Here is a 22,741-nt window from a genome sequence, read left to right on the forward strand (position 1 = left end):
GGTGAATTTTACCAAACATTTAGGGAAGAACTAACTCCTACCCTTCTCAAACTATTCCCAAAAATGCAAGAAAAGGGAAAACTCCCAAACTCTTTCTATGAAGCCAGTATTGCCCTAATTCCAAAACTGGGTAAAGACACAACAAAGGAAGAAAACTATAAGCCAATCTTGCTGATGAACATAAGATGCTAAAATCCTCAACAAACTATTGGCAAACAGGATCCAGCAACATATTAAAAAGATCATACACCACAATCAAGTGGGATTCATCCAGGGATGCAAGGATGGTTTAACATTTGCAAATCCATAAATATAATACAGCACCTAAACAAAATGAAAGACAAAAAACACATGATCATATCAATAGATGCAGAAAAAGCATTTGATAAAGTACACCAATTTATGATGAAAGCACTCAGCAAACTTGGAATAGAGGGAGCATACCTCAACATAGTTAAGGTTATATATGAGAAATCTGAGGCCAACATCATACTCAATGGAAAAAAAGTGAAAGCATTCCCCCTGAGGTCAGGAACAAGACAAGGATGTCCTCTCTCTCCACTCCTATTCAACATAGTCTTGGAAGTTATAGCCACAGCAATCAGACAAGAAAAAGAAATAAAAGGCATCCAAATTGGGAAAGAGGAAGTAAAACTGTTATTATTTGCAGATGTCATGGTAGTATACATAGAAAACCTTATAGTCTTCTCTAAAAAATTGCTCGACATAATAAGCGAATTTGGCAAAATAGCAGGGTACAAAGTAAATACACAGCAATCTAAGGCATTTCTGTACACCAGCAATAAAATATCAGAGATAGAAACTAAAAAAAAAAAAAATGCAATTTTCTATATCCACCAGAAAACAAAGTACCTAGGAATAAACTTAACCAAAGAAATAGACCTGTACTCAGAAAATTACATAACATTGAAGAAAGAAATTAAGGAAGATACAAATAAATGGAAGCAAATACCATGTTCATGGATGGGAAGAATCCACGTCATTAAAATGTCCATACAACCCAAAGCAATTTACAGATTCAACGCAATCCCTATTAAAATACCAATGACATATTTCACAGACCTAGAACAAATACTTCAAAATTTTATATGGAACCAAAAAGACCCCGAATAGCCAAAGCAATCTTGAGACAGAAGAACACAGCAGGAGGAACCACAATATCAGACATCAAACTATACTACAAAGCGACTGTGATCAAAACAGTCTGGAACAGAATACAGAGCCCAGAAATAAACCCAGGCCTCTATGGTCAACTAATATTTGACAAAGGGGGAAGAAGCATAAATGGAGTTAGAAGACCCTCTTCAACAAATGGTGCTGGGAGAACTGGACAGCGATGGGCAAAAAATGAAACTAGACCACCAACTTATGCCACACGCTGGAATAAACTCAAGATGAATCAAAGACTTAAATGTAAGCCGTGACACCATAAAGGTCCTAGAGGAAAACATAGGCAGGAAAATTTCAGATATCCCATGTAGCAATATTTTCACCAATACATCTCCCAAGGCAAGGAAATAAAGGAAAGAATAAACAAATGGGACTACATCAAACTAAAGAGTTTCTGCTCAGCAAAAGAAAACATCAGCAAGATGAAAAGGATACCAACCATATGGGAAAACATATTTGCCAATGATACCTCAGACAAGGGATTGATCTCCAAAATATATAAAGAACTTGCACATCTCAACACCTAGAAGACAGACAGCCCAATTAAAAAATGGGCAAAGAACCTGAACAAACACTTCTCCAAGGAGTATACAGAGAGGGTCCATAGACACATGAACGAATGCTCAACATCACTAGCCATCAGAGAGATGCAAATAAAAACCACAATGAGATACCACCTTACACCTGTCAGAATGGCCATCATCAACAAATCAACAAACAACAAGTGCTGGCGAGGATGTGGAGAAACGGGAACCCTAGTGCACTGTTGGTGGGAATGCAGATGAGTGCAGCCACTATGGAAAACAGTATGGAATTACCTCAAAAGATTAAAAATGGAACTGCCTTTTGAACCTGCGATTCTACTGCTAGGATTATATCTGAAGAATCCTGAAACCCCAATTCAAAAGAACTTATGCACCCCTATGTTCATTGCAGCACTGTTTACAATAGCTAAGTGCTGGAAACAGCCTAAGTGCCCACCTGTAGATGAGTGGATTAAAAAACTGTGGTACATTTACACAATGGAATACTATGCAGCAGAGAGAAAGAAGGAACTCCTGCCATTTGCGACAACATGGATGGAACTAGAGAATTATGCTTAGTGAAATAAAAATACCATATTATATTAGCTAATGCAGGAGACTAATGAACAACACAAACAAATGAACAAAACTGAACAAGGAACAGAATAACAGTTATCAGGGGGAGGAGGGAGGGAGAGAAGGGGAGTAAGTAGGAGAAGGGTTTAGTCAAGGAACATGTATAAATGACACATGGATGTGGACAATGGGGGTGGGAAATGACTGTGGGAGAAAGTGTGGGCTGAGGGGGAGCAATGGGGGAAAATGGGACAACTGTAATTGAAAACAAATAATAAAAAAAAATAATAATAAATGTAATTAAAATATAATAAAAAATTCTTCAAGGCACTCTTCCTTCGATATAATTGCTGAGTTAATCTTTTCACGTTCCCTCCATGCAATTTCCAAATAAAGAAAACATGAATGACAAAGGTTGTTTTGACTAAATTAAGAACTCTATGAAAAAGTGGCAAAGAACAAGAGAGTCTGCTCTTTGAAATATTTCATAGTCAATGAAGAAATAAAACCCCTTTTCATCTAAACCTTGTAGTATTTATGCTTATAAAACCTAGGCCTTATATCTCTTGTTGCTACCTATGCAATGCTTGCCTTCTTTTCTTTTTGCCCCACAAACTCATTTCTTTGCCTGTTTCCCCCCCGACCTCCATGTTTCAGGAATTTGGGATAATATTTTTTTGCAGGCTATCTCCTAAGCAAACAGAGACCAATTTATTTGCTATGCTTTGTGCTTGCATATATCCTCTCTGGATAAGTGCCAGTCTGAGGAACTCATGGAGTTATACCATGGACTTATAATAGCTATTGAGCCTTACATGCTAGTCATATAATTATTGTACAGATTTCATGTCACTAGTTGGGAGAGGCCAATGATTAAACAGTGTGGACAAAGCAATTGGGTTTCAAATAAACTATGTAGGTCATTGAAGCTATGGGGTTTGGTAAGGATAAGGAGGTTTACCCCTGGTCCTAGACAATGAGGGGGGGAAATGAAGTGGCCCTAGAGTCTAAAACCAGGAAGAGCACACAGCAGGTATTGCTTCATATTGACCTTTTACCACTTCTGTGATATTGCTGCTGTCTCCTAAGGAATAATGGCTGTTCTCAATGCAAAGTTCAATTAAAATGTCAGTGAAAAGCTATACTAGAAATTTCATGTTTTTAAATGTTTCTAGAATGTTTATCCATTAAAAGTAGTGAATGATGTGCTCCACGCTGTCATTTTCCACAAGAACATGAATAGAAAATTTACCTTTATTATTAACATATTAACATTTTCTTGTTACAAATTAACAAAGAGACAAGTAATTTTTAATTTTTTTACATACTCATAATTTTTGCCAGCCATGAAAATTTATTCTTACAATACTTAATTATCTGTGTGTGTGTGTATAAACCCTTAATCTATTTTAATACATATAAACTGCACAGTAAAATGTACTTTGTATTGTTTTTACTTTCATTAGATTTTTATCATTGTAAAAATAAATAAATTAGTTACATTACAAAGTGACAGGGTATACATGTAACAATAAAAATAAATTTTTAAAAATTTCTGTAGGATTTGATTTATCTAGTGGATTTATCTGTTAACCTTGACCCCCTATGTTCCTCTTAAGCCTTTTCCACTGTTTCTCTGTTCATTGACATCTCAAGCAAAGGGTGAAAAACAAAAAGAAAAGAAACACACTCAACTTAGTACATTTTGCATCTAATAAATGTTTTTTATTGAGGGGGGGGAACCTTATAATCAGGGTCAAAAGGATACTTTCCTCCCAACCAACTGATAATATTATATTTTAAAACACTTATTTTTTTCCCTCCAAATGAGCCCCTCTTTCCCATTTGGTTCATAGAACTCCAGCTGGCCAGAAGACTTCATCCCTCTCAGATAACCCTCTGTTCGCTTTGCAAATTCAAGCTGGTGTTAAAACCCACCTCAAATACCAAATTTCATAAAAACCTCTCCTCTCAACAAGTGTCCCTGTCCCTACTCCTGTGAGGCCATGAAATGTTAAATATTTCTCTACTATTGAACTCTCTACAGTGCACCGTATTATTTCTCTGTATGTCTATCTACCTCCACCAGTGTATTTTGAGTTCATTAAAGTCAGAGATCCTGTTTCATTTTTTTGTATTATTTCACAGTAGATGATTTTGAGTTCACTACAAAGAATTTTCTGTATATCTGTAATTAATATATTAACACCAATAATTAATTTATATTTGACTTTAACTTAATAATAAAATTCCAGGAAGGAAACACAGCACCAACTTTTAGAATAGATATAGTAAATCTAACCTTTCACATTAAACAAAATTCTAAAATTAAGATCTAGTATTGAATTCATATACAAATTAAAAATTTGGAGAAAATAAAGAAATGTATATTATAAAGCAATTTTGTAAGAAACTTTAAATTAGAACATGTTGAAAATTAAGTGTATTCATTATTATGTAGTAAATTTATTTTTATAAGAACCAAAGCCTTCAGAAAATTTCCAATAATAGGAAGTTCTTTACAACATATATTTATGAGAAAAAAATGAGTAAGCTGATGTTATAATTTATTTTTTGACCTTTAAAGCAACTTCAAAGACATCATTCATTAAGTCTGAATTAACTACACTATCATTATTTCCTATAATGTGATCATGAAGTTGACAACTGAAGTAAAAGTGTAGGTAGAAAACTCCTGGCCTAACTAAGTAAGAATATTCAATTTCTATACTACTTTGTAAATTAAGCGCAGCTGGTCATTTCAGAGTTATTCTTGCCAGTTAAATATACTGTTTGATTTATTCATAATAAATTTTAAACAAAGCTGATTTTCCTTAGACTGCTCCTCTACAGGCACAGGGGCTATTTACAATCACATTCTGAATGATCAGTGCTGGGTCTCTGCAGCTCACAGGGCACCGTCCACATCATCCCTGGGTATAAGCCCAAGGAGCTTACCTGTTGTCACACCGTGAACCACTCCTTCCTTGGTTTTGGAGCCTATTAAAAAAAATTTTTCAAAAAATAAGTCTCAACATGGACTTACATTGCTAATAACTTATTTTAAATACAAATAATCAAAACAAAACTTCAATCTGTAGAAGCCCATACACAAAGATATCCTTGGGGCCAAAAAACCTAAACCAAGGAAATGCAGCCATCACTACAAGTAGGAGGAAGTAAAGCTAACAGGAGGAGGTTCTCTCTAATCAAGTATTTAGTCCACATGATGACTTTTTATCCCCTGGTGTCCCACTTCACATATCAACTACAAAGGGAGGGGGGACAAAAGGTGAGATAACACTGGGCCTGGGTGAGAAGATGATTGGGATTCAGAACTGCAGCAACTTTCTTAAAGTACAGTAAAGCAGAGGCTAGTTAACCCATGAACACAAATAGAAGGGGGAGGGTAAAAGGAAATCAACATTCACTGAACACCTATTATGTAAAAGTAATTTTACATCTATCTTATTTGTTATTTGTAATATCCATTTCTTATATGTGTATACTGCTCATTTTATATATGAAAGAATTACAAATAAAATCCAAGTTATTTGTCTGAAGTTGCACAGATAATAACTGGCTACAAGTACATTCTAATTATGGTCTCAGTGACCCTAAACTCATACTCTTTCCACTAAGCCAGGTAAACCTTCAGAAGGAATAGATTATTTTATCATTCAAATATTACTAATACTAGTTTCAAGATGGGGAAAGATAGGAACTTCACCCCTGAATTTTGACCAGCTTTTATACAAATGACTTATTAATATTTATCATTAAAACTAAGTTTGTTAACAATTTTATTTATAAGTTCTCTAATGTTAAAGTTTTCAAGTGTAATTCATGCCAGTTTTTTAATAAAATATTTTTGGAGAAAAATAACAATGAATTGCAGATTCACTTGAGAACTACACTATTAAGTCAAATAATGTAATTGTATCAGACACAGGTGAATATAAAGAAATGAAAATAAAATCTGTGAAATTATTTAAACCTATATTTGGATATTAAGATTGTTACCAATCTTTAGTTTAAAAGTGTACTGTTTTTGCATTTTCTAATCTTAGGGGGAAAGCTTTCAGTTTTTGCCCACTGAGTATGATGCTGGCAGTGAGTTTGTCATATATGGCTTTTATTAGGTTTAGGTATGTTCCCTCTATTTCCATTTTACTGAGTGTTTTTATCATAAATGTGTGCTGGATTTTATTAAATGCTTTTTCGGCATCTATTGATTTGGTCTGCTTTCACCTCTCTTATTCAACATGGTACTGGAAGTCCTAGCCATAACAATCAGATAAGAAGAAGAAATAAAAGGCATTCAAATTGGAAAGGAAGAAGTAAAACTGTCTTTATTTGCAGGTGACATGATACTGTACATAGATAACCCTAAAAATCCCACCAAGAAACTATTAAAATGGATAAATTAATTCATTAAAGTAGCAAGATACAAAATTAATATCCAGAAATCAGTTGCATTTTTATATGCCAATAATGAATATCAGAGGAAAATTAAGAAAACAATCCCATTCACAATTGCTTCAAAAAGAATAAAATACTTAGGAATAAACCTAGCCAATGATGTAAAAGACCCATACTCAGAAAATTATAAGATACTGAAGAAAGAAATGAAGAAGATACAAGTAAGTGAAAGCCCATATTGTGTTCATGGATAGGAAGAATCAACAACATTAAAGGCAATACTACCCAAGGCAATCTACAGATTCAATGCAATTTCTATCAAAATACCAATGATGCATTTCACAGAACTAGTACAAATATTTCAAAAATTCATATGGAACCACCAAAGGCCCTGAATAGCAACAGCGGTCTTGAGAAAGAACAAAGTTGGAGGAATAATGCTAGCTAATATCAAATTATACAATAAGGCCACAGTGATCAAAAGAGCGTGGTACTGGCATAAAAACAGACACATAGATAAATGGAAAACACTAGAGAGTCCAGAAATAAGCCCATGTCTTTATAGTAAATATCTGACAGAGGAAGCAAGCACAAATAATGAGCTAAAGATATTTATTCAATAAATAGTGTGGGGAAAATTGGACAGATACATGCAGAAAAATGAAACTAAATTACCTCATGCCACACACAAGAATAAATTCAAAGTGGGTAAAAGACTTAAATTTTAGACCCAAAACTATAATGTTCTTAGAAGAAAATATAGGCAGCAAAATCTTAGACATTGCAGTTAGCAATATTTTTTCTGATCTATCTCCTCATGCAAGGGAAACAAAAGAAAAAATAAACATATGGTACAACATCAAACTAAAGTTTTTGCAAAGCAAAGGAAACCATCAACAAAATAAAAAGACAACCCACTGAGTAGGGGAACATATTCACTGATACATCTGATAAAATTTATAAAGAACTTGTAAAGCTCAACACCAAAAAACATACAATCCAATTAAAAAAATGGGAAAAGGACCTGAATAGACATTTCTCCAAAGAGGACATACGATGGCCAATAGACATATGTAAAGGTGTTAAACATAAGAGAAATGCAAATTAAAACAACATTGAGAAATCACCTCACACTGATCAGAGTAGCTATTATCAATAAATCAATGAACAAGTGCTGGTGAGGATGTGGAGAAAGGGGAACCTAGTGCACTGTTGGTGGGAATGCAGACTGGTGCCGCCACTATGGAAAGCAGTCTGGAGATACCTCAAAAATTTTAAATGAAACTGCCTTATGACCTAGCAATTCCACTTCTGGGAAGACATCAAAAAAACAAAACAAAATCCGAAACAGTAACTTGTAAGAACATAACCACCCCTATGCTTACTGCAGTATTATTTGCAATCACCAAGATATGAAAACAGCCCAAGTGTCCATCAGTAGATGGGACATTTACACAATGGACTACTACTCAGCCATAAGAAAAAGAAAATTATACCCTTTGTGATAGCATGGATGGACCTGGAGAACATTATGCTAAGTGAAATAAGCCAATCAGAGGAAGACCAATACCATATGATTTCAGTCATATGCAGAATCTAATGAACAAACTGAACAAGCAAAATAAGAGACAGACTCATAGATAGAGAGCAGGATGACAGCTCTGGGGTGGGGTGGGGTGGGGTTAGGGCAGAGGGAGGGAGCCAAAAAGGAGAAAGGACTCATGCACATGCGCACCAATGTGGTGACTGCCAGTGGAAGGAGGTATAAAGGGGACAAATGGTAATGTAAAAATTACAATATAAAGGGAAAATAAAGGGATTGAGTGAAAATAATAAAAACAAGACAAAAAACAGTAAATGAGTTTTAATATGATTGCTCTCATCAACCAAATCACCTGTTCTGGCCTGTGAATTTTTTATTTCTATATATATATATATATATATATATATATATATATATATATATATATAATTAGTGATTAAACTTTAAATGATGAGTAACTTGTAATTAAAAAGATATTTCTACAAAATTGGTGTCAAGTGGCTATGTGACTAGAAAGATATGGAAGCTAAAGAGACACCAAAATTAACAATGTCCCTGAGCTGGCATGGCTTACAAGTATCCTATCTTTTCCCTCATGGCATCACAAAACTGCAGAGTAAAATGGTTGGAAGTAATGCCTGGTAGTTTTAAGAACTCATCTATGCTATTGCTCATGTTATGTTGACTTTCTCAACTTGGTGCAGAAGAAGCATAGTTGAGAAGTTGTATCAATTCATACTCATAGCCACTACTGTTTAGTAAGTAAGCAAAGTGGCTTTAGAAGAATTTTGAAGATTGTTTTCTTCCTTACTGTTAAACTTACCATTATAGAAAGAAGTCCATCTGCTTTTGAATTTGATTCTCAATTTATAATTTCTCAGCCACTTGATTGAGAATATCTTTGTCCATTAAACTGAAGTCTATTGATTGAAAACTTGTGTGTATCACAAAAGGAGAAAAGTCATAAAAATAATGCTGATTCTTATAGTAGGTCTTCAATTAGCCAAAAGATAGTTTTCAAAAGTATAATACTACAAAGAAAAAAGTTTACTTTTCTCATGAAGTTTATGAAAATAGTGTGCCAAACTCATTCAGCCACAATGAAACTGGAAAATTTTCTTTAGTCACTTCCAATTTTTCAAACTAGTTATTGATAATGGGTTTTAAAATGATGGATGAAAAGACAAAAGAAAATGTGTTGATTAAGCAATTATTCTGTTGGAGAATTCATTTGATAATAACCATGGCTCCTATATATATATAAGTGTGTTTTACAAAAAGCCTCAATAAAATATAGTGGATCAAATGCAACAATGTATAAAAATTATTAAACACAATAACCTAATGGGATTAATTCCTGATATGCTAGACTGTTTCAACATTTGAAAATTGAAGTATGTAATCCATCACATCCACAGGCTAAAAAGACAAATCACATGATCAGATCATTCGATGCAGAAAAAAGTACTTGACAAAATTCGTGATAAAAACTCCCAGTAAACTAGAAATAGAGGGTTACTTCCTCAACTTGATAAACTCTATTTACAAAAGAAAAACTCAAAAACCTACAGCTAACATTACATTTCATGGTGAGAGACTAGAAGCTTTCCTATTAAGACCAGGAACAAGGCAAGGATACCCCTCTCTCACCAATCCTTTTCAACATCATACTGTGAGACCAAGCTAATGCAATTAAAAAAAAAATTATATATATATATATATATATATATATATATATATATATATATATATACAGACTTGGAAAAAAGAAACATAAAACTGTCTTTATTTGCAGATTACATAATAGTCTACATAGAAAATCTAAATAAATAAGTAAATAAGAACCTCTTGAAACTAATAAGTATTATAGCAATGTTGCAGGATATAAGATTAATAAACAAAAGTCAATTACTTTCCTATATACTAGAAATGAATAAGAGCAGTTTGAAATTAAAAAGACAATTTCATTTACATTAGCACTAAAAAAAATTAAATTCTTGGGTATTAATTTAACAGAATATATACAAGTTCTATTAAGCTCTGATGAACAAAGTCAAAGATTTAAATAAATACAGAGCTATCTGTGATCATCAATAGGAAGACTCAAGATTTTCAAGATATCATTTCATCCCAATTTGCTCTATAGTTCAATTCAGTCCCAATCAAAATCCCCACAAGTTATTTTGTAGATATTGATAAACAGATTCTAAAGTTTATGTGGAGAGGCAAAAGACCCAGAATGCCCAATACATTACAGAAGTGTAACAAAGTTAGAGGAATGACACTCTCTGACTTCAAGATTTACTATAAAGCTAGAGTGTGGTGCTGGCAAAAGAATAGTCAAATAGATCAATGGAACAGAGAGCCCAAAAATAGACCACATAAATATAGTCAAGTAATTTTTGACAGAAGAGTGAAGGCAATGCAATGGAGCAAACACCATCCTTCCAACAATGGTAATGGAACAACTAGAAGTCTACATGCAAACAGAACAAAAAAGAATTTACACACCAATGTTACACCCTTCGCATACAAAGAAATTCAAAAGCTATCCTAACCCTAAATGTAAGATGCAAAACTATAAAACTCCTAGAATATAACATAGGAAAAAACTTCCATGACCTTGGGTATGGCAATGACTTTTTAGATACAACACCAAAGACATGATCCAGGAAAGAAAGAATCAATTCACTGGACTTCATTAAAATACTACCCTGGGAAAGACATGTCAAGAGAATAAGAAAACAAGCTACAGTCTACAAGAAAATGTTTTTAAAAAAGATACAACTGAAAAAGAATCATTATCCAAAATATGCAAAGAACTCTTAAAACTCAACAATAAATAAATAAATAAATAAATAAATAAATAAATAAATGGCAGAAGAGACTTCACCAAAACGGGTAACAGGTAGTAAATAAGTATGTGGAAATATTCTCCACATTATATTTTATCAGGGAAATAAAAATTAAAAGAACAATGAGTTACCAGTATACGCTTATTGAAATATCAAAAATCAAACACTAAATACTGGTGGAAATGTGAAGCAACAGGAGTTCTCATTCGTTGCTAGTGGAAATGCAAAATGGCACAGCCCCATTGGAATTCAAAGGAATTCAAAGGCTCCATACAAATCTAAGCATAGTCTAACTATTTGATCCAGCAATCATACTCCTTGGTATTTACCCAAAGGAAGTGAAAACTTACATCCACATGAAAGCCTGCATGTGGATGTTTATAGCAGCCTTATTCATAATTGCCAAAACTTGGAAGCAACCAAGATGATTTTCAGTAGGGGAATGAATAAATTGTGGCACATTCAGACAATAGAATATTATTCACTGCTGGAAAGAAATGAGCTGATAAGCCATGCAAAGACATGGAAGAAACTTAAGTGCATATTACTAAGTGAAACAAGCCAATTTGAACAGACTAAAAACTATATGATTTCAAATATATGACATTCTAGGAAGAGCAAAACAATGAAGAGAGTAAAAAGCTTAATGGTTGCGTAGGGCTGGGGGATGGAATAAATAGAGCACAGAATTTTAAGGCATTGAAACCACTCTGTATGATACCATAATGGTGAATACCTGTTATACATTTGTCTAAACCTATATAATGTATGACACCAAGAATGAACCCTAAAGTAAACTATGGACTTTGGGTGATAATGATGTGTCAGCGTAGGTTTATTAATTGTAACAAATGTACCACTCTGCTGAGGGGTGTTGATAATGTGGGAGGCTATGTATGTATGCAGTTAGGGGGTACAAAGGAAACTTCTGTATCTTTCTCTCAATTTTTCTGTGAATCTAAAACTGCTCTAAATAATAAAGTGTTTAATTTTTTTAAAGTATGCTCTGTAACTCATATGTTGTTTTTATCATGAATAACATTCTCACAAAAACTCTGCAAGGTAACTGCATTGGTCTACATTTTATTTTTACAAATGAGTGATGTGTTACTCAGAAATGTTAAGTAACTTCCCCAGTATCCTAGAGGTAATAAGTGATGTAGCCTGGACTGAAATTTAGGTTTGTCTAATGTAAAATTTATGTTTTTTCTACTTTACCTGGAGTCAGCAAACTACAGCCAATAAGCTTTATTAACTCACCACTGGTTTTGGTAAGAATAAAGTTTTATTGGAAAACAGTCACACTAATTATTTTCTATGGTTTCATTCACACTACAATAGCAGAGTTAAGCACTTGAGACAGAGATATTATGGCCTAAATATTTATTATTTAGACCAGTGGTTCTCAACCTGTGGGTTGCTGACCCCTTTGGGGGTCGAACGACCCTTTCACAGGGGTTGCCTAAGACCATCAGAAAACACATATATAATTACATATTGTTTTTGTGATTAATCACTATGCTTTAGTTATGGTTCGGGGTCACCACAAAATAAGGAGCTGTATTAAAGGGTCGTGGCATTAGGAAGGTTGAGAACCACTGATCTAGACCCTTACAGGAAAAGTTTCTCAACAATTGCACTGTACTATTGTGTCTTCTTATGGCCACTTCTCAACAAAAATCCTGCATTTGGGTCCAACTTTTAATTAGACATCAGGATATAACTAATAAATAATTTGTAAAACTTCCTATATATTAAATACCGTAACAGACAATGAAGATATTTTTAATGTGACATATAAAAAATTACAATTTTATTTAATAACCTTAGTGTGAATAACAGAATTCACCTCTGAAAATAAATTTTTATTTGTCCAAACTCATAGTTAACAATGAAAACAAAAAGCTTTGCAGATAAGAAAAACCTGTTTTTTACCTAGAAAACAGGAAATGTACAAATTTAATATTTAATACTCTCTGGACTCACTACAAACTAATCAAATAAATGTCATAAAAAATCTTTAAAGTTACTAAGTTTTAAAGTAACTGAAATCAGAGAATATTTGCAAGCACATACATGCACAATTTGGAAAACTGAGGACAAATATAACGATATTAATTATCTGCATGTCACTGATCAAGTACTCCAAATTCCATCTAAAAAAATACAATTTACACTTCAAAAAAGAACTTGAAATTAACTTACCAATTTTTCTCTTGTAACACTTTAATTCAATAATTTTCTGAAAATGTTTTGAGATCAAGAAAGTAATTAAACTGAAGATTTGTGTTAAGATCAACCAATATAAAGGAGTCAATGAACAGCAAGAAAAAAAAGTGAGAAAGATTCATAAAAATCATTCTAAGAATAACTATCCTCCAGCCCATCTATGCTGGAGAGACGTGTAGCTTTCTTTTAGTACAGACACAGGCGTGGGACCCCATACCACTCAGTACGCTCGTCCTCTGTCTTTCTGCTCATTCTGAGGCTACTGCTGCTACAGGAGCCAGCAGAGAATGTGGGAGAGCTCAAAGGAGTGGAGGAGAAAGAGAAGAAGCAGAGTGGGAATGTACATACATGGGTGTGTATGTCCCTGTGGATGCATGTGTATATATGTGTCTATTCCTTCCCCCAAAGATTTTAAAGTTTGTAAAATAACACCCAACCTAACATAGTTTAAGATAAGAAAAAGAAAGTCAGGGTCTTCATGAATACTCCAAGGTGGGAATTTAAGGAGAGGTAGAAATGATAAGCCATCAACCTCATTATTTATTTTGTGTATCATTTGATAAACGAACTATGTAAACGTCTCTGCAATATTAGTAGCAGCCCTCAAATACTTTCTTGAGCTTTTCATCCCCATCGTGCCCCATGGTCCAGAGGAATCACTCCATCAAGGACTTTTCTGTCCTTTGCTTTTCAGGCATCTTTTTAGGTATTTTTAAAAAGAATACTCTAAAATCATTCATAATTACAAAAGAAACCAACGGCCCATGAATGATGTGGATTCTTTTAAAAACTATTGTTTATTTTTGAAAAGACTGATTAAAAATAAAGTCCTTTGAAGTAGTCTTTTATGTACATAAACATGTTTTTAAAGAAATAAAAAGGTCTTGGTATTATTGCAAAATTCAATAATCTGGAAAAATAAAAGATTACACTCACTTTTTACTATTAGCTCAAATATATTTTACTATTAGCTCAAATATACACAGAACTCTGACTCAGTCCATCCTTTTGATAAGTGATGATGCAAAAATGAATCAAGGGAAAGATACCAACATTTAAAGCATCAATCATCCTAACTCATTTATCACAAATAAATATCAAAATGACATTTGGCGCTTACCTACCTACATAGAGAACACCTTCTTTTGTCTTCCCCGCTGCTTCTGCCACACCCTGTTTGGTTTTTTCAGCAGCAGCCACAACTCCTTCCTTGGCCTTTGAAAGTCCCTTCATGAATACATCCATGGCTAATGAATTCCTTTACACCACACTGGAAAACAAAAAATACTCTTTGAAAGAAGGAGAACTTTTGGGTAAAACAAAGCAGAACTAGAAACACCCTGAAAGATCAGTAGAACTCCCAAGAGTGTGAGGCTCTTAAGTGTACCCTTATTTCAACCACTGGACAAAGAAGCCTTTTTTTAGCTTTTGCATTAAAATTTGAGCTTGCCCCATCCATCTTGTCTAGTACAAATCTAGCTGCCTAACCATGGACCAGGATGAATCATCTCAGTTGTTCTTACTGCATTTCCGAGGTGGAGTTGCATGAAAAGATGGACCCCTCTTTCAACTTCCCAGTGTCCAAACGGTGAAGTATCTTTAGGAGACCAATGACTGGAAAAGAAAGGGAGCTAGCTGGAGGCACGGGGTCAGGGTCACTCTGAAAATGAATCCGAGGAGCGCTAATAGGTTGATCAGGGAGAGAGGTGGAAAGAGAACTACTCACCCAGGGTGTGGCTGAACCTCAAGCTGACGGAGAGCCCGCTTTAATCCACCCCACCATCCACCCCCTCCCTCAGCTATCTATTAGGAGCAGGCGCCTATTCACACCCGCCGGCAGACTCCAAACGCGCCCGCAACCCAACCCGAGGGGGAGTTCTCTGCGCGCTCGTAAACCGCTTCCTCCACCCAGCGCCCGCACCTGTTAACCCCTTACCACCTGTTGGCTTGCCCTCTCTGCACTTCTATTTAATTATTTGCCAAACATAGCTTGATTACTTTATGGAGAGAACCGAGAGGGAGGAATGGGGGATTTAAGGTAAGAGAAAAATAAAGTTGGATGCTCACGCTCCCTCCAGCATCCGAGCGTTTCCCGGAGAAGCCTGACCTCTCAGCTTTTGAGGGGAGGGAAATATCGGAAGCAGGAGGAAAGCCTGGTTAACTTACTTTCTCAAGCTCACCAAAGGCAGAAGTAGCCACCCCCGAGAAATACTTGACACAGCAGGTCCTCGCTGCAGCACTAACCTCCCTGTCAGGCGTCCACAAGGACGCCTCTTCCGTCAGGTGTTCTCCAGGATTTACGAAGCTACCCACTTAGACCCACAGGTGCTTATCTGGGTCCCTCTCCTCCTCAGATGGCCGATTTCCCCTATCCCCTTAAAAACACTTAATCAATTCCCAAATATTTAAATGGAAAGAGGGTGGATCAGGAGCGCACAGGAGGGGCAGAGGCGGCACAGAAGAGGGACGGTCCCCAGGGGAGGCTGCAGTAAGCACAACCCGGCGCTGAGAGGCGGGGGCATGAGAGGCGAACCCACGAACCTGTCGTCGAATTGTCACTCCCTGTCCCCAGCGCAAGAGGATCCCAGAGAAAGAGAGGGGGTCGGAAGGGAAGGCGATGAGAAAGCGAAGGATGCTGACGGCAAGGCTCGGTCCTCGGGTCTGCTTGTAACCGGCACACACCTCACCCCGCGTCGCCGTCCTCGGTCGCTCGCCCCCTTTCTTGGGTTCCCTTCTCGCCGTCGCAATCTTCCTCCTCCTCCTCCTTTTTCCTTCTTCTCCTCCGCTCACCGCCCCCGCGGCTGATTTGTCAGCGCCTCTCCCCGCCCCTCGCCCCGCGCAAGCTGCTTTCCGCGCCGCGTGCACTTCGCTCTTCTTGGATGGGGCCGGGGGTGAGGGGAAGGCTGTGCCCAAACTCCAGGCGCCCCCCTGGTCCCGGGAGGCGGAAAGGTGGGGGTGTTCTGCGCTTCACCGCAAGTTCAGGGTCACTAGGACTCTCGTGGCGATACGGAGCGGTTAGGACTGGGCTGACATCTTTCCCTTGTTCCCATCCTCCCTGTCCCCTGTCTCTGCTTTTCCTCGGGTTTCACGAGGACCCTTTGTCAGAGCCAATTTGGGGACCTGGAGGCCTAGGGGTCAACCACCAAAAATACAGTCAAATTCTTGCGGAGCTGCTAAAGGAGGCAGGCGGCTCGGAAAGGTGCTCACAGAGGCACAGCCAAGAGCACGTTTCCCCCGTGAAATTTGATTCATGGCCTTAGAACACAACCGTAACGGGCTTTTGCTTAAATAGCCTCCAGATTTTCGTTTGCTCTTAACCTTGCCTGAGCTGGAAAGAGTCTCGCGGGTGGAGAGGAGACTAGTAAAGAAGAGTTACAGGTTGAAGAGCCAGGAGGATGCTCGTCAAATCCTCTTTCCACCCCACCGTCACCATTTTCTTTTCCACCAATCAGGGCCTGCCAGACGCAGGTTTCCCCATCCGCAGAATAAGGAATAAATAAATATTCCCCAGCCGTCGAAACCAAGCGGTCATAAGGCTTTTCGTTCTCGAAATGGAATTTACTTTCCACACTCAAGTGCCTGGATGGAGGAGACAAATCCAGTGTGGTTTTATTCTCTTGAACGATCACATCTAATTTATTTCTTCGGCCTCTTCTGAAGCCGAGATTCTACACACCTCTCACCTTTCTGGCTTTTGATTTGGGTTGCGCTCAGAGCTGACATCCAGCCCGTCCCCTAGCAGACACAGAGACTAGCACGCGCAGGTTTCAAGATAATTACTGCATTGCTTAGGGATAACAGCTGTTCCCGGATCCCGTCAGAACGGAGAAACAAGCTCCTCCCTCTAACAGAATGCCTTTGCTTTCTTTGCCTGGGAAGATGATTTTAGCACTGGAAGGAAAAATAAGTCTTTGCAGTGTTTTTATTGTGTTTTGTGTTTGTTTGCGTGGGGGGATGCTTTCTCTGACCCTCGCTTACTTGGGTCTGAAATTTGAATAATATGCAATGTAAATCTACAAAACAACATTTGAAACCAAAACGGACAAGAAACAAGTACATGTATGCTTAAGTAGTCCGTTATATTATTGGCTTGCTTTTTTAAAAAGTGGCCTTTCCAAAGCACTCATGTTTTGTTCCGTTAGGGTCAGAGGAAGAAGGCTAAACATCGAAGCTGATTTGTTGTCTGGCTTTGAGATCTTGAACAAGTTATGTCCTCCTGTTTTCTTTTACAATAAGATAAACCAAGGAGACCCCTCTCTTGTCAACATTTTATTATGGAAAATGTTCAAAAACATACATAAATAGAGAGAACAGAGATGCCTCTGTGTCTCCCAACTTTCAACATTTTTCAATGCATGGCCAGTCATGTTTCATCTTTATGCCTAACCACTCCCTGATTTTTATCACTACTCCTCTAATTTTAAAATAAATTCCAAAAATTACATAAACCTTTCCCATCTGTAAATATCTCAGCATGCATCCATAAAATATTAGAACATATAAGAACTAATAAAAATAACCATAATAATGTTCATATGGTTTTATAACTGAAGTATAATTTATATACAGTGAAGTGCTCAGAACTTCAATGTTTCTTTAAATCACTTTTGAAAAATACTAGTACATGCATTAATGTAACCCACGTCATTGTGAAGACAAAGAACAATATTTATTACCAGATAAAGTTTCCTCATGCCCTTCTTAGTTGTACATATTTTCAAAAGTGGAATCATACAGTATGAACTTTTTTTGTTTTGTATCAGTCTTGTGTCTTTCACTCAGCATAATATTTATGGAGTTCATTCATGTGGATGCATATTATCAGTAGCTTGTTTCTTTTTATTGCTTTTGTTTCTTTTTATTACTGCCAATAATAAATGTTTTCTACTGTGGCCCATCACAACTAGGTATCTTGATATACCTTTATGGCAATTTAGTATATTATTTCATATGACGTATTTATAGTTGAACAGGGACCTCCTTGAGACCTAGGGCTTTAAATCAAGGAGGGGAATAAAATAGATATTTTAGGCCCCACTCGCTTCAGACCAAGGAAAGAATTATTTTGTGATGTTGTTACTTTTTTGCGTTTGCTGTAGCATGATTTCACACCTTTCAAGGGTACTTGATGCTTGACAAAGGGCTAATGTACAGTGTCATTTAATCGTAACAAATTGGTAACTTAAGTTTCATTATGTACCTTTTATAGACAGGGAATTTGAGGTGCAAAGAATTTCAGTAACAGGTCTAGAGATTCTCTCGCTCAAGTGGCAGAACTGAGATAATCAAGCAGGAACTATTCCAGAAAGCATGTTTGTTTCCAGAAATGGCAGTTGCTCTCTGAAACTTTACATATTAGGGATAATATCAAATAAGAGGAAAAAGGTGAGAGATGACCTCACTATGTCAGAAATGGCCTTTGAATTTAGATGTGACAATGGAAATCAAGGAGAATGTATGGTATTATAAAAAGAGCATTTACATTTGAAATTTTGCCTTTTCAATGTTGGTAATTTAAGTAGGGAGAGATGATTTCTCACCACCCACACCAAAAGGGGAAAAAGAAAGAATTGTAAAGCAATTTTTGTCATTTTAAATTATAATTATAATTCTATGTTTTACTCTACTTTTCACCCCTTAAAGTTCCTTACACACAGTAAGCATTCAATAAACTTTTAATTACTGATAACATTAATTCTGACATTGCTTATGTCCTACCTGTAATTTCTTAGCTCTGTATTCTTAAGAAGGCAGAACTACTCAAGAACAAAAAGGAAACTGGAAGCAAATAAAATTTTTTTTCATTATTGATCAAAAGCATGACCTCGAGTAAAATTTTAACTCTCTAAATATAACTTTAAATTTTAATCTCATTGAATAGCCTATACCTCATAAAGCATATGGAAGAATAACCTATTGGGAAGCATTACTAATGTACACATTTTGTTAATGCAGTTATACATGTTTGGTTTTCTCTTTGATAAATATATTCTAAATATTTTGCTACTCTTACATAGCTATATTAACATCCCATGAATTGCATGGTTAAACCCAAACCCTCTTTGTCTTCCCCATAAAACAACTGATTTTTAGATGTGCCATGATGTAAGCTTGTACTGAAGAATGAGATGGCATGAAAAATAAGGAAGCTGCCCATGACCCAGTGATTAAAGAGACTTTAATCTGTTTCTTATCCTCTACTTGTATATTCTTCTCATGTCCTGCTAATGTATGAAAAACAAGCAGTAGTGAGATCTTGGAAGTCTTCTTGTAATTTCACAGTGCAAATGGACATTTATTCCAACACAATGTAATTCAGCATATTTATTAATACTGTAGTATATTCTCAACAGTATACAAATTGTAACCACAAGAATGTGCCATGCAAAATATATAAATTTGAATTGTTTAAAATATTTTATATTTTTAATTTTCAGTTATAGTTGACATTAAATATTATATTATCAATAAAATATACTTTAAAAAAATAAATAAATATTATATTAGTTTCTTGTATATGCCATAGTAGTTAGACATTTATATAACTTATGAAGTGGTCCCCTGATAAATCTAGTTAGTACCCACCTAGCACCACACATAGATATTACAATATTATCAGCTATATTCTCTGTGCTGTACTTTATATCTCTGTGACTGTTTTGTAACTACTATAATGTACTTCTTAATCCCTTTATCTTTTTCACCCAGTCCCTGAATCCCCCTTCCATTTGGCAACCATCAGTTTATTTTCTGTATCTATGAGTCTGTTTCTGTTTTGTTTATTCATTTATTTTTTTTTTAGATTCCACAAATAAGTAAACTCATATGCTCTTCTTCTGTCTGACTTATTTCACTTAGCACAATATCCTTTAGGTACATCCATGTTGTTGCAAATGGTAAGATTTCATTCCTTTTTATGGACTAGTAATATATCATTGTATATATGTACCACATCTTCTTTATCCAATTGTGTATTGATAGACATTTAGGTAGCTTCCACATCTTGGCTGTTGTAAATAATGCTGCAATTAACATAGAGATGACTATATCTTTTCAAATTAGTGTTTTGGATTCCTTTAGATAAATACCCAAAAGTGGAATTGCTGGATCATAAGGTAGTTCTATTTTAAATAGTTTGAGAAACTTCATACTGTTTTCCATAGTGGCTGAACCAATTTGCAATCCCACCACCTGTGCATGAGGTTTCCCTTTTTTCCACACGCTCATCAACACTTGTTTGTTGATTTATTGATGATAGCCATTCTGAGAGATGTAAGGTGGTATCTTTATTGTGCCTTTAATTTGCATCTCTCTGATGATTAGTGACATGGAGCATCTTTTAATATGTTTATTGGCAAAACTATATATCACTTTAAATATCCCTCTGGTACTAAAAACACAAAGGCATGCAAGATTCCAAGATTAAAGACTTTAAAGCCAGATAGAAAAGATATTTAAATATTTTAAGATCTAAAAAGTTCAGATGACTTTAGTGTTAGAAGAAAAAATACATGGTTGACTTCTGAGAGTGGAGGAACCGCGCACACATTAAACTTGGTAGCAGTGACTCAGAGCACATATATAACCCCTCTAATCTCTAATTTTCTCATTAAGAAAATGAAGATGATATTTTATTTGTCATTGTAATTGCTTTAAAGAATAAGTAATATGGTCTTAGCAAAGAACAAGCACAGTAAAATCTCTCAATTCAAGTAATCATTATTATTGTCTAGCCCCCATGTTTCAGGGTACGCTAGAAAATAGATTTCTTATTGCAGTAGTTTTCAACCTTATTCTCAGTCCTCCCCAACCTCTCATCCCACCCCAAACATATCTGAGATACCTGATGCTTCTCCATCAATAATATTGGCTTCCTGTGATAGGGAATAAATTTCCAACCAGGGATGGAAGTTGTGGGGATATAGAGTGAGGGGATTCAGGGAGTATTTATAAGGGTCATTAACTTAAAATATGCCAAAATATTTATTTTTTTCTCCCTAATGTACGGATTTCAATAACAACATCACTCACAGCAGTGTGTGTCAGTAGCCTCAAGAAATATAGGGACAGTGATAGAATTAACATTCTCTGTATTTAACAGTTTTACATTTTTGAACCTGGTTTCTTTAAAGGGACAGTGGCAGAGCTATGTATGAATTCTGTTTATTTTCTAAGGTAGAAAAATAAAATGATATAACCAACAGTGTTCCAAGTTTGCCATACTTGCTGTGACAGTGGCTCTGAAAGGCTTCAGGATGAATATCCAGTTCAAAGATAAGCCTGGCCTCTCATGCTCCAGGTGAGTGAAGAAGGGACAGGCTGATTAGACAGGGACAGATCTTCTTTTTAACTGCACTTGTGTTCAGAAAGGCAGAAATATAAATGGATAAAACACATGTATGTTTTGTGTAGTATTTTAAACTGCAATTATAATGCCTTCAAAAACATAAAAATCATAGCAACTTAATAACATGAGCCAGGCATCTGATATATTTTCCTCTCTACATAATTTGAGAGCATGAAATGGCCTTTCAAAAATTATCTTCAACCCTATTTAAAAATATATCATTAATGTTTTGAAAGCTGGTTATGCCACTTTATTATTAAGAGATTAAGAAAAAGAAATTATTCAAAGAAGAAATTACTCCTTAATGGTTACCTGATATTTTCATAGCAAATCGTATCCATATTTGTGATGTCATTTTATTATAAAACATTACATTTATCCTGTAGACAATTAATTATCTATTTTTAGCTTATTTTTATTTTTGAATTTTATAAAAAATATTTTTAGTTCAATTTATCTTTAATTATCCTCACAAGAATGGGACAAGAGCTTGTCAATATATTCATTCTAATTATTCTTTGTAAGTATTTAAATATTACTGAGTTCCTTTTAAATCAAATTCTCTATGATAAACCATGATCTTTAAGTCTCTCTGATTACTTTTTTCAGTCCACTCCTATTTATATTCCTGTTAAATTTTCTCATTAAAATTTGGACTAAAAGCTGTTTGGTTTGGTTTGGTTTGGTCAGGATAACCACAAGGGAATTTTTTACAGTAGTTATTATTAAACACGAGAATGGTCAAAATGTGAAGTTATAAATTTTTATTTTACATTATCAATATTGAAAGTTTAGAAATAGGTCTGGGTAAATATGTAACTCTCCAATTCCTGTAGGAAATCTAACTTGATATTTCACAGATGTCTTCAAGTACATTTATAACAAAGAAAAAAATGGCATTCAAACATCTTCACATAATCAACTAGCATATACCTATAAGATCATTAAGATATAGACAAAAGAATATAACACACACACATATACATATAATGTAAATGAAAGAATAGTAGTGAAAGAATTGACAAGTCTTTTCAAATGTAAGAGGAACCTGTGT

At 35.4% G+C, this 22,741-nt stretch overlaps 1 protein-coding gene across 6 annotated transcripts in view; it reads right to left on the reverse strand.

Annotated features, from left to right (window-relative positions):
* The window catches only part of SNCA (synuclein alpha), a 140,429-nt gene extending 124,288 nt beyond the window's left edge, over positions 1-16,141 (reverse strand). Inside the window, exons 1-3 of one of the 6 annotated variants that reach the window (XM_090267940.1) lie at positions 16,023-16,138; positions 14,465-14,610; positions 5,250-5,291 (exon numbers count right to left, since the gene is read on the reverse strand). In XM_090267940.1, coding sequence (XP_090124066.1) covers positions 5,250-5,291; positions 14,465-14,585 — 163 coding nt within the window. In that variant the 5' untranslated portion in view covers positions 14,586-14,610; positions 16,023-16,138. Of the gene's footprint in view, positions 1-5,249; positions 5,292-14,464; positions 14,611-14,863; positions 15,023-15,066; positions 15,141-15,506; positions 15,558-15,881 lie in introns of those variants that run through there. The other 5 variants (XM_090267942.1, XM_090267941.1, XM_090267939.1 and 2 more) reach the window with 5 other exon arrangements.
* Positions 16,142-22,741: the final 6,600 nt, after the last annotated feature.

This window comes from Furipterus horrens, unplaced genomic scaffold (genome assembly GCF_987537825.1).
Source record: "Furipterus horrens unplaced genomic scaffold, mFurHor1.1.pri manual_scaffold_2, whole genome shotgun sequence".
Taxonomy (NCBI): domain Eukaryota; kingdom Metazoa; phylum Chordata; class Mammalia; order Chiroptera; family Furipteridae; genus Furipterus; species Furipterus horrens.